General features: G+C 34.9%; 1 protein-coding gene across 1 annotated transcript in view; it reads right to left on the bottom strand.

Moving 5' to 3' along the window:
- Positions 1 to 13,528, bottom strand: part of CAPS2 (calcyphosine 2) — a 30,714-nt gene continuing 17,186 nt past the window's right edge. The window contains exons 10-18 of the mRNA XM_063309057.1: positions 11,711 to 11,785; positions 10,833 to 10,928; positions 10,643 to 10,736; positions 7,082 to 7,200; positions 5,703 to 5,779; positions 5,100 to 5,254; positions 4,014 to 4,133; positions 2,263 to 2,359; positions 1 to 716 (exon numbers count right to left, since the gene is read on the bottom strand). Of these exons, the coding sequence (XP_063165127.1) occupies positions 541 to 716; positions 2,263 to 2,359; positions 4,014 to 4,133; positions 5,100 to 5,254; positions 5,703 to 5,779; positions 7,082 to 7,200; positions 10,643 to 10,736; positions 10,833 to 10,928; positions 11,711 to 11,785 (1,009 nt within the window). The 3' untranslated portion in view covers positions 1 to 540. The remainder of the gene's footprint in view (positions 717 to 2,262; positions 2,360 to 4,013; positions 4,134 to 5,099; positions 5,255 to 5,702; positions 5,780 to 7,081; positions 7,201 to 10,642; positions 10,737 to 10,832; positions 10,929 to 11,710; positions 11,786 to 13,528) is intronic.

The following is a 13,528-nucleotide window of genomic DNA, read 5'->3' as shown; positions in this document are numbered from 1 at the left end:
CTATCTGACTGCAGTAAATTAACTAAAACAAAGTATCTCCTGGAAAAAAATCACTTAAAGATGCACAGATGCTGTTCTATAGTCTGGAGTAAAGATATAATCATCCTAAACTTCTCTATGCTTATATACTCTGGGATTAAAACAGCTATTGACAGGACTACCAAACTAAAAATATTCATTCTGATAAAAGGCCTTTATTCATTTTAAAAAAAGGCCTTTATAATATGGATTGTGATACACGGTTATTTTAACTATGCCCTTGACATAGTACAACATTAGTTCTATCATGCATATATCCTTTTACTCAGTTTCACAATTCACTGATTAAACATATTATTTTGTTACATGGGATGTAGTCTGAAGCAAATAAATAAAAATGTAGTAAATACTACTTTAATGTTGCAAGGAGAAAAACAAGCCATACTTCAAACATTTACTGTACCTTCAGACTATGAAGGCCAATTTATTAAGTCTATTTAGAAAGTTAACAAATGTTCAGAGTCTCTATTCCTATTTTTTTTTACATTATATTCTTCACTTCTAAATTCCCCAGGGATTCCTTAATGTGTTAATAAAATCTTCATCATCCAGAATGGCAATACTTAATCCTTCATAATAATCCTCAAATTCACTAAATGAAACTTCACTGGGATTGCTGCAGGTATCCTCCAGTGTTTCTAGAAATGAAGATTTAATTTCTTCCTCTGTTGTGTTACCTGTTAAAATATTACTTACTATTAAAGTTGTTATTGAGCATGTCAGAGTTGTAGTAAAACATTGAAAAAACAAAACGAAAATAAAACCTGTGGGTCTACAGCATGTTAAAGACATATTATGAATCTAACACAGAAAAACTCCCTAAGTGAAAATTGTGAAAAGCAAATTAAGATAGAAAGCTCAAGGGATAGCTTAGAAAAGGTAACTTGGGCATGAGTCTGGGAGGCAAATGACAAAATGAACATCACCATGTCACAGTGCAAATTCCTGTTACTTAGATACTTGCATACAATATCAGTATGCAAGTACAAAAAGAGACGGGTTGGTTTGTTTTGTAATGTCACTGCACAGATGCCTATATGTTGAGGTTTTCCTACTAACAGATTAAGCTGCTGTTGTACCTAGTCATTTTGGCCGGGTGAAAAGGTGGCAATTGATTGTCTCCTCTCACGTGCTTCATGCAAATCACCTGGGGGAGGATCCTGCCCGGACTTGTTTCTTACTTCCTCTTTTTTTCTCTGCCGGCAATGTAGCCAAGCAAGGCTTGCTCCAAACGGGGAGCTATGTCCTTTAAATATGTTTTGTTTTTGTTTTGCTTTCTGTAAATAAATTATTTTTATAGAAATGCTTGGTGTGTGACTTTTTTGACCTCTCCTGGGCTAAAGGCTTTCCCAGCATCTGCCAACACTATGTTCTGTCTCATACTTTAAGCCGACATTTATTCCAAACTTTGTAATGTCATTCTCCAGATATAGTGGACTACAATACAGACCACATGAAGGCCCTGGGTATGCTCGGGCTGCAAAGATTTCCAAAGATGCTGAAAGAAAGAGCATCATCATGTTGGCAACTGGTTGAAATATGAGCCTGGCTTTGTATGTTCATCTGATCAACATAGGAAAATACTTTGTTTTTTCAACATAACTGTATTCAGCAGACAAACATTTGAGACTGCCTATGAACTAAAGACCTCATGCTGAAACATCTTGACTTTTTAAAAAACATTCTTGCTTCCTCCCCATTCCATTTTTTATAATATTTTTGACTGATCAAGCACCCTGAAAAAGCAGAAAACTTGCAAATTCTTTTGTAATTTTTAGGCTGATCTAATGGAAACATGATATAAATTTAGTGAACAGTCCTTATCTGTAGAAAAAATTAAGTAATGTAGGTCTGTCATGAAAGCCATACAGCTTTATGGCTTTCTTCATACAAAGAAATGGCCATAGGAATATAGTTTCATGGTAAGGATCTTGAAGTCAAATGTTTTTAGAAGCTCAAAAGGACAAAATGTAAGTTAGCCCAAAATGATTGAAAATCTATAAACCAGAATAAGGATTACTCAAGGGAGATACAATATGTTAAATCTTCCTTAAACTGAATAACTATAATGAGTATAATCTCCTTGCACCTAGGCCACTATCAATCAAATCAGAAAGCATATACCAGAAAGTACATGCTTTTTCTAAACTATCAGGCAGTGACAACTGAAAGTAAATAACAAATGGTAACAAGATAAATAAATAATTACTTTACTGGTAATACCTGCTATAACTTGAGGATGTTTTCTAGCACAATAACATTTCTTGATATCTACCATAGGTATCCTGCCAGTTTTATTGTAATCCAGCTTCATATAAGCCTAAACATAATCAGAAAAAAATGTGTGAGAATATACAGAAAAAATGTTTATATACATCTGGTATTTTTACATGAAGACAATCAAAATAATATTAACAAAATTAAACACAACATTCTACTTGTAGAATTTATATTGGTGGAATACCTGACCTTACATAAACGTTTAGAGAAAGTGAGAAACTAAGGAAGTAACTGGGTACACCTAAGTGAGTCAACATCAGTGGAAGTAAGCTTTTAAAATTTCTTCAGGACAGTAAGCTTTGTTTCAACCCCTTTCAACAATAAATATATTTTCTATTTAGAAATCTAGGAGAGGTTTTTTGGTCAGCTCTAACAATTCCTTAACACATTTTTCCCCTGTTGCATGAACAGTAACGTATTTTCTCACTGACTCATTTATTTTCACACTGACAATTTTGTTTAGATGACCCAGAAAGAATTTCTCTCACAGCTCCTACTGCAATATTAACTTGGTACTGTTCAAAGCATCAGCTACAATTCCATAAACTGAAATTCTTAAACTAATACATTAAAAGTTCAGGAAGGTTAAATATTATAAAGTATGTGTTTCTTTTAGCATACAAAGGTGAAATACCTAAAAAAATACTAAATTGGGGGGAGAAAGCCTAAAGATTTGGAAGGTTATTTTAAAAATGAGAAATTTGGCAATTTCTCTCCCATTAATTTTAGGGCAACCACAACAATTGCCATTTGTATTGTAATCAGAGAAATAATATATTTGAGTAGTAGTTTCTGAGATAAAAAGAAAGCATTGCTAAAACAATCAGGTAAGTGAATATAAAACTGAAGCTGAAATGGATCACAGGCATGATCAAACAAGGAGTTTCCTGTTCACTTGTCTCTAATAATTTTGGATCTTTTCAGTTCTCTTTTCTTGTTACTGCCCTTTCTACTATCAAACATTTTGCTTTTCTTTGTTCGTGATTTCTCCTAGGCAAGGTACATGTTCACCCCCTTTGCAAAAACTGCTGCAATACTGTGAGCAGGAAGGTTATCTAGCCAGTTTTAATTGGTTTGGGAAAACCAGTTAACTAAATTGCAGGCCAAAGGTAGAAGCTGGGTTATCCAGGCAGAGTGGAAAGAAAAGCATGGCGTAGATCAGGATTTGCATACTCAAAGAGGTCAAGCTCTTAGGTAGTAAAGCCTTTACAAATGTTTAAATATCTATGTACTATATCAACAATATTAAAAAAAAGGAGGGAAGCTAAATAAGGGGTGGGGGAACGACTCTCTAAGCCAGTGTTTCTCAACCTTGGCAACTTTAAGAGGGTGGACTTCAACTCCCAGAATTCCCCAGCCAGTGCCAGTGGCTGAGGAATTCTGGAAGTTGAAGTCCATCCCTCTTAAAGTTGCCAAGGTTGAGAAACACTGCTCTAAGAACTCATACCTTCAACATACATGTAGAAAAGACCATCAAGGCAGAAGCAGCAGATTTAATTCAACAATTTGATCCTAATCAACAATCTATTTTGGAAAGTTGATGTGAATCAGAGTTTAAACCAAATCCAATTTGAACTGACTTTCCAAATAAAATCTTGACATACCCTCCCCCCCAAAAAACAGTAACATTATACAGATTAGGAGTATTCAACTTTTTAATACATGAATTAGATTCTTAAAATAAGATTACTTACTTTCCTGACAAAAGATTTTCTATATTCATTCATTTCTCCAAGAACAGCACGAGTAAATTCAGTGTAATCAATTTCACCATTATTGTCATCATGTAGTAGTAACCACAAAGATTCAAATTCCTAAGTTTAAGAACGTCAAGTTAAATTAAGAGTTGCATACTTAACTAACAACGTAAGTACTGTGAGATAAAAATTGGCAAAAACTGAATTAATGCTTCAGAGTGTTCATTTGAAAATTGTGCATTTTTTCTAAAAAAAAAACCGTTTCAATGTAAGCATAAAAATGCCAACAGTAGTATTTAGTGTTCCAGATGTCACCAAAGCAGCAGTCCAGGCAATCTGTCAGGTTGGGGGAAGGGGAGGGAAAGACCAACCAGCTTCATTCACTTTCTTCATACTTCACTATAGCAGCAACAACTAGGTAAATAAGTACTAATTCATCTCCAGTTTGTTACAGCTCTCTTCTATTGGCTAGAACCAGTTCTACAACAGCCACTCCCCCGTCTCTTTTTCTGGCCAACCAAACATTCAGCAAGACTTCTGAAGAATTTTTGGGACCCTGCAACCTTGGGTGAGTTAGTTTTCCACAAATGTTCAAGTGGCTGAGGGCCCAATATTACAATGTTTCTTATTTATGTATGCATGCATGCTTGCCACCCAGCTCACAAATTGCAACTTTGGATGGCTAACATAGGATTGAAAGACAAAAGTGAGCCATAAACATAACAACTGTAAAAGCACAATACAAATAGCACAAACCATGAAATCCTTGTACTCTGGCACTGAAGGACATTATCAAGATCTTCTGCCTGGTCTACAACCTGTCCTACAATAATATCACTGTTGTTTTCCCTTCCTCATATTCTCATATGACAACTCTCTTTTGGGGTCTTTCAAAGTCCTAAATCTCTAAAAGTGTACAAGTTCTTTACATACAATGCCATCTCATCCTCCCACTTGGGCCTATTCTTTTTCAGTAAATTATGCCTTTCAATCTTTGCAAATTGCTCATGAATTACATCCCACCATGTTGAAGTAATGCCTATTAAATTGTATCTACCCTCTTATACGAGGATTTTGACATACCTCTTCAGTCACTTCTAAATGAAATACTTTTAGTGCTTGCCTGTAGTCTGCTTTTGTAAGGTTTCCATTTCGCTTCTTGTCCAGTTCACGGAAATATTTTCCTAGCCCTGAAACAATACGAACTCCTCTTTTATTTAATTTTGCTCTCAAATTATCTGGAAAGGAAATTAAAAATAGGGTCTTTTTTTAATTATGCTTTTCTGCTTCAAGTACAGTGCTTGTTTTCAAATGTGTAAAACTGTTACCTAATCTACCACAATATTATCTTTGAATGATATAGTATGATAATCTAAAGAAGAATTCTTTTCTAATCCTGCTATATCAGGATGTTACTGGAGATGTTCAGAATTTATCCTAGGATATTCTACATGTAAATAATTAATCCCATTCTGACATAGAACATTACTAATATCAAATAAAATTAACACACACTCTTTCTGTCCTACATCAAATAATAATATTTATTATTTACAATCAAAAGCCCATTTATTCTGAAGGTATACTGAAATACCATTACTGTAGAATAAAGTGCAGTCCAGGTTCCATGAAAATATTTTTACAGAACTCATAGGCAAGAATTTCTGTCAAATGGGACATACAAACCTTGAATATTCTTCAAGGTATTCTTCCTATCATCTTCCTCCTTGATAGGATGTTCCTCATCTTTCACATTATAGGTCCTATAATATATGCATTTGTTAAGCAGTCACAAATACAGGTTACTTTTACAGACACAAATTTTTAACGATCATATCCTACATATCAATTAGGAAAAACAGGTTTTCTGATTTGTAAAATATTTTATGTATTTATAATAACTAAGAATTTTGAAATAAACTTATTCTAAAGTGCTAAGATTAACCTCCCAAAAGTAACAAGATACACAAATACTTTATGCATGAATACATGCAGGCAGTAAAGGCAAGGTAGATAGACTGATAGATGCAACAAAGAGACATTTGTTTACTCCTGAAAGGTGGGACAGCTTGCAAAATACAGACTTTTGTTTAATTAGGGGTTATTTGCTTCCCCAGTGCATGTGATTATTAAAAACCCTCAGTATGAACAAGGGACAGCCCAGATTGATAGCTTATATAATGGAGTACAGGCCCTTCTGTGAACTATAATACATGCATTTGTTAAGCAGTCACAAATACAGGTTACTTTCACAGATACAAATTTTTAACTATCATATCCTACATGACAACCAGATCAGCGAACATGGGAAACAGTCCAGTACATGAATAATTTCACCTTATCAAGAGAGATAAATTCCAGTTTTTGAGTAAAAAAAAAAAAAGTTCAGAAATATTCTGTTTCTTAAAGAATAAAAAAAAACTCCCTGTAGCAAACTCTTAGTTAGTTCACACTATTCTAAATCCCAAGAATAACATAAAATACTCTCATTTGGGTATGTTTTCTAGCCAGGGATAATGGAAGATATGAGAGAGGAGACTTGAGAACTTACTGCACGACAGCATCAAAGCTACGTTACACTTCGCATTATATTAGGCTTCATATCAAAGCCATGTCCAGGTCCTTGATTTGTGCCTTTGGTGTTTAATGGTTGGTTGGTTGGTTTGCTTGTTTATTCTGGCATGCACTTCTGGCTTAGCCAGCAGCAGTGCTAGACAGTAACAACAGCCCTTCACCAGTACCAAAGTAACCTGGAACTGCTGTCAATTTTCCACACTGTCTTAGAGGGATAATAATTTGTGAATTCTGTAGGAAATTAAAATGGCAGCTATACACAGTCACATAGAACTCCAGACCAGAAAAAAAAATTACAGTAAATGGAGCTTCATTTGGACATCATCTAAAAACTTTTAATGAGTCCATTAAATTTGCAAAGGCACAAAAACCACATATTAACATTTATGCTGGAGAAATACAAGCAAACCCTCAAACCAATAGATAATATACATAGGTATTCTTTTGTGAACACCAGAGGATTTCTGTGCAGATAATCTAACTCTACTTACTTTAGAAAAGTTCTAGCCGTTTCATCAGTATTTGTGACACGGATTATAAACAATGGTTTCTGTTTAATACTTTCAGGAAGGCCAGGATGATGAAGGCTCGAAAAAGTTAGGTCTGCCCCCTGTGTTCAATAATATAAGAGTGATATAAAAGGACACTCTATTTTTAGTCTATTCCACAAAATATCACTGCAATCTTAGAGAGGTGAACTATTTCAAATATGCCTGACAAACTAGAAAGCATAAAGATGCAACACCAGACAAAATCTTCTATGTTATCCTACCCATTTTCTTCAAGGCCATTAATCTCAATGGCCAGCATTTACTTACAGTTCTGTCTTCAGTTGTCTTATCTTTTCTGCTGCACGCCTGCCCAATTATACATGAATATTTTGTTCATTCTCCCTTAATGCCAAATGGTCTTCTCTAAGTAAGCCACTTTTTCCTGGCTAGAAACCAGGAGTCTGTGAGTTCTAGTCCCACCTTAGGCATGAAAGCTGGCTGGGTGACCTTGGGCCAGTCGCTTTCTCTCAGCCCAACTCAGTGCAATGTAGATTAGCCTCCTCATGGTGCACCCCAGGCAACGTAACTTGTCACAGCTAAATAGTCTACACATCTGGCTGCTGGACCTCACAAGGATTTCCCAGCAAGAAAAAGCAGCATGAACACCAAACTCCTATGCCATACGATAAAAACAAAACAAAACACCTTTTTTTAACCTTCAAGATTAAAATGTCCTTTTCAGATCCAGGGGAAGCAGAATTTACTCAGGGACAAGAGCTGAATTCCTTATCTGTTCTTCTAACATACATGTTTCCTATGATCTGTATACAATAAACTTAAGTCATTCCATTGCTCATTTCCAAGATAAATTTCAAAAACTGTTTCAAAGGTATATATTAAAGAGCAGCAGAAAAGTCTAAATCAACCATTTCAATAACGTAAGTTAAAAAATGCAGGCACTGTGAAGAAACACAGGAACAAAGGCTAAAGGACAAGCAGTCCTTTCTAACTTACTTGACAAACTTAAAAAAAAGTATTATCTTGATTCAATTAGTCTAGGTCAGCCTTTCTCAACCTTTTGACTCTGGAGGAACCCCTGAAATATTTTTCAGACCTCAGAGAACCTCTGCACATTCAGGCTCAAGTATAGGCCAGAAGTTACAAAATTATAGTTGTTTCATGTGTAGGCCTGTATGTATGCATTAATGGTGTTCTTAAACTAAAAATAATGAAACTTACCTCTTTAATGTGAAGGTGCCAGAATTTGAAATAATTTTTTAAATAAATCGTGACCTCTCACGGAACCCTAGGGTTCCATGGAACCCTAGTTGAGAAAACCTGGTCTAGGTCCAGGTGTTTACAGATGTCTTTTAACCTTCTTTGTACAGAAAAAAAATATGTAATTCTGAGAAATCTATAATCTTCAGAGAATCAGAGACAAAATCCATATGGCCTTTTTCGTAATTCCAGTTGAATGATTACCTCTTGCATTTTTTCTCTTAATCGGGTTTACTATATACAGAAGGCTGTTGACGAACATCACATAGAATGCATAGTGTGGAAAGTATATTTTTCATTGTATGAAAGTCTACACAGATTGCCTAGCCAATGGGTAGAAACAGTTGCCACAGGTTGCTAACCCTCACTACAGACTCCTGCTGTTATCACTTACAGCCACATCAGTGACTTTAGATACCATCATTTTTACTGTTTCTTATATATTTATTGTATTTAATTACACTGAATTTTAAACTTTGTTTTTATTGTAAACTGCCCAGAGTCCCCCTCTTGGGGGCAGATGGGCAGTGATAAAATTTGATAAATAAATAAATCATCCAATGTATGTATTTACTAAAGCATAGGTATGCTACATTCCTGTATTCACTGAACGATTGTATTAATGATATAGAACATTGTATTATCTTCTGTAGTTTGACACTTCTTCAGCTTAATGTACATGCTCATACTCCAAGATTTTATGTCATGTTATAATGGCAATTCCAAATGTTTAATGCTGTTTTACTACACAAATTACTGTCAGGTTAATACAGTGATAAATGACTCTACATGCACATTCCTTTCCAGACTGAACTACACTACCTCTGCTGAACATCACTGCTATAATGTTATTGGTAATAATTTCCTGAATTCTAAAAAAGAGACAAATACCTATAATCTGAAAGAAATTCCTCTGTTGGGCACTATTGAGCTTCAGGATTTAGTGACCATGGTATATATAGCATGGTCACTAAACCCTGAAGCTCAACACTGCCCAACAAATACCAGCTGTGAAAGCCTACACCAGTAAATTCCTCAGTCTTAAGAAGTTACAGTACATGCTTTCTGATTCACAACGCTGTGATAAAAATGTTTTACTAAATTAAGTAAGTAAGTATTAATTGCTTTAAGAAGCAATACAATCATAATCATTTAATCATAAAAGAAAGTACAAGTTGTGCTCAGTAATCTTTTCCCAAACTGCCCCTGTCTGCCCTCTTGTGGCAAAGGGAAGCTACTTAGCCTTGGAACAATAAAAAGACAAGTAATTTTTTTCCTAGCTCGCAACTAATGAATTAGAGTAGGATCTTTCTGAACATTAGTTTGGTTGCTGATCTGAACAATGCTATCAAAATAAATGTCTATCTGCATTCCCCAAGTACCTTAAATCATGATTTGAAAAATAGGTCAAATTTATAATCCATCTAACAGTGAACACTTAAAATATGCAAAAAAAATGAAAGCAACAATTGAAAATAAGATATCATTGCCTATTAATTACTGAGAAATTAATCTTAAATCAGCCCACAATGTTCTGGTGAGCCCTGCCTATTTCCCCTGAAGCAAGTTGAGTTAGCTGTTAGTAGCAGGGGAAAGATCTGTTCGAGCACTGGCATAGTGGATTTTGGTCAGGATCACTGAAAATAAAAGGGTTTTAACCTGTTCCTATCCAATGATTTCAGGCAGAATCACTAGAAGGGATTATTTGCAACATATCCACATTCTCAAGTCTTCACCCATTTAAAGGGAAGAAGCATGATTTTTCCTTAGTGTAAAGAAGCCTCTGGGCTTCTCTATTCCTGTCCTAACAGGCAGGAACCATGCTGAGATGAGGAATAAGTCTCTAGTGTTTTATTACTGCTACATTAGATAGAAAATCCTAACAAACTGAAGAAGTGTGAGAAAACCCATACAGATAAACCCCAAAAGTCAAGGCGGGTCTGTTCTGTGTCTCTTTGAATGACTGCTCAATTCCTCGCTACTACGCATGCGTTTTCCCCCCTGGATAGGGGCCCCCTCCTGCTCACCATCAGTGCTCATGACAATTCCAGCTCAAAAGGCATCTGAAAAGATTGCACCAGGTATATGTAGGGCAATTCAAGCTTTCAAAAGGTATTTCATCCACTTACTCCAGTAAAAACAGTCTGTCTCTCTCCATCCTGCAGGGCCCGGTTATATGTGCATATACCTACATGGCTCAAACCCACTACCCAGCAAGACACACAGTTCCTGCACCCACAAAGTTGCTCATACTTTCCTCTTATCCAAACGTACAATACTTACAACATAAAAATCATTAAGACTGTATGGTTTTCCTTTCCTTTTTCCACGCTGATGCATATAAATACCCTTCAAAATGAATGGTAGAGCATTTGTTCTACATGAAATTAAAACAAAAACAAAAACCTTGAAGTGATTTTACTAAGTACTAATGGCTAAATAAAATTCTGAGCAGACTCTTACATATACATACCTATTTTTACCAAACTGTCGATATTCATATATAGTTAAAGATTTGTCATATGCAAAGTAAAATCCAATCAGTTCTCGACAAGCATCACGTCCATTTCTATAATGGAAAAAACCCTGTTATTAGATTTTTTTTGAAAAGCCAGATGAATCCTTGATTGCCAACCAGACAGAAAGAACATTCTATTTTAAGCAAATCTCCTATTAGTGTTAGTTTGTGTAATATACATTTAACCAGGTATGCGTTCTTCCACTGAGACTTCTCCACTAACCCTGATCAGAATGTGAATATTGGAACAAGCGTATTACTTCCAAGCAGGCCCACTATGTATGAGTGCTCTACTTCCAGTGCCCCAAAGCTCCATCCAGTTAACAGATCTAAGGACCAAATATCACATATTTTAGTATTTAAGGTAAAAATAATTTTGACCAGTAATTGCTGCAAGAGATCACATTGCAGAATGACATTTTTGTCAGGATCATGATATGAGGGGGAAATATGAATACAGTGGATGATTGTGTTCACAAGAACCACAAAAAATCAATTAAGAGATGCTGATAAACAAATACCATTTACTACTTTATCCCTACTACATACTGAAGGAAGTCAGCATTTTATCATCAGACTAGCACCTGATTACGATTCTATAAAATGTGCATACAACAGATCACCATGTGGTATAAATAACATTGGATGAAAATTAAATATAAACTGTAATATTGCTATGCTATTTTATTAGAAAGCAATTAGACTAAGATATGGTTATTTATTTAACTATCAGATGCATATGGCTATGGTTTATGGCTATTTATATAGTTACAGAACATGCTCAGTACCTTTCTGAATGAGAAAAAATAGTTTAAAAATTGTTGTAGGCATACCTTGATATTAATCTACCATCAAATCGTAATTTGTTAGAAAGCATATTTTCAGTCAATGCTGACCTAGTCTTAATTCTGTAAGAAGAATATATAACATTATGTGCCATGCAAGTAAAACAAGACATTTTGCATGCTAACTGCTGGTAGAATAGACATGCTTGTGAATTATGAGTAGAGTTATCATGAAAAGATAGAGCAAAGACAAAATGTAAATGCTGATTACTACAATTACAAATAATCTTACAATATCTTACAAGCCTACATATTTCACTGGAAATACAGAGTTATGTATATTTTCACTGCTTATGAGTAATATCTTCAGGAATCTGAAGCCTTTTTAAGGCTCTCTAGCAGACATCAATACTAAGAAAAGTCTTACTAATAATTCAAACCATGTACTTTGGTAATATAAGCAGTAAAGTTAAGCTGGTTATTTTACTTATTTATCAAAATGTGTGTGCATATGTACATGCATATAATTTCAATTCATATTTTCAATAAAATTAAAGTGATATTTTTACATCAATCACAACAGTCAATATGTTCCTAAAACTTTTTAGGAAAGCTAGTTCTTGGCTGCATGAACAGAGCTAGGCACATAGTTTGATGGACATGTAGGAGACATGACACAACTATTAAACATTAACACTAAACTACTACTCTAAGTTTGCTTAGAAGCAAATACCATTCCATATAGCCAGAAAAAAATTGATAGAATATTTATTTATTTATTTCAAGTTATATCGCTGCCCATCCCAAACTCATGACTGGGCAGCTAACAGCAATTATTAAAACAGGAAAAAAACTCATAAAAGCAATGAAAACAACAACATACATGCAATCTACATCCAAAGTAAAAACAAACCACCAACACAAATCAGCACAACCATTGTATGGACTCCACCACACATTCAGATCCCCAGGCCCAGTGACAATATATCTGAAACCCTATCCCTGATTATCTTATTTGGAAAAAAATTACATACTTCAAACAGAGATTCACAGACAGCATATTAAATTTATCTACTCTAGATGAAATTAAATTATGAATTATCCTGGCCAACAACACTGCTATTACATGGTCACCCAGGAACAGAAGTAGATCCAGAACTTTCAAGCTGTATGCCTGCTTCAGGGGGGACTGCAATTTTATAAAAAATAGATTGAACAGAGCAGTTGGATCAGACCGATCGTCTATTTAATTCCCATATCCGGTTCCCAACCATGACTTTCCAACCATGATTAAACTATTTTCAACCAGGACTAATTAGATACTAATTAGAAGCACTATTCTGTGCTTTTTCAGAACAATTGGTATTTAAAAGCATGCTACTTTGATGTCACATGATTAGTAGCCATTTGACAATCTTACGGTCTATGATTTTATGTTAAGTTGGAGTCTATCACCTCATCATGTGGCAGCTAATTTCACAGATGAACTTCTGAACTATTCATGTGAAGTACATCACATTGACTATGCAGATCTCCCAACATTCAGTGTGACTGGATGACCCCAGGTTCTAGTAGTAGAAGATAGGGGATCCTGTTATCTATTTATTTCACTATAACAAGGCTTAATTTTATAAACCTCTATCGGGTCTCCCTTATTTGCTATTTTTAATTAAAAAATCAATTAGATCCTGGATGAATATAATTAAATGATCCAAAACAACAGTAGATCATTTACAAATGAACTGCATAAAGGACATGAACTACAAATAATAAAACTAATAATCATAGGCCTTGTTGGCTCATGGAAGCAATAGTATTTTAATTTATTTATATTTCTATCCTGTCTACAAAATGGTGAGTGATACA

The sequence above is a fragment of the Candoia aspera genome, chromosome 7, assembly GCF_035149785.1.
Source record: "Candoia aspera isolate rCanAsp1 chromosome 7, rCanAsp1.hap2, whole genome shotgun sequence".
NCBI lineage: Eukaryota > Metazoa > Chordata > Lepidosauria > Squamata > Boidae > Candoia > Candoia aspera.
The sequence above is the reverse complement of the archived record's forward strand: the minus strand, read 5'-3'. Positions and strand labels throughout refer to the sequence as shown.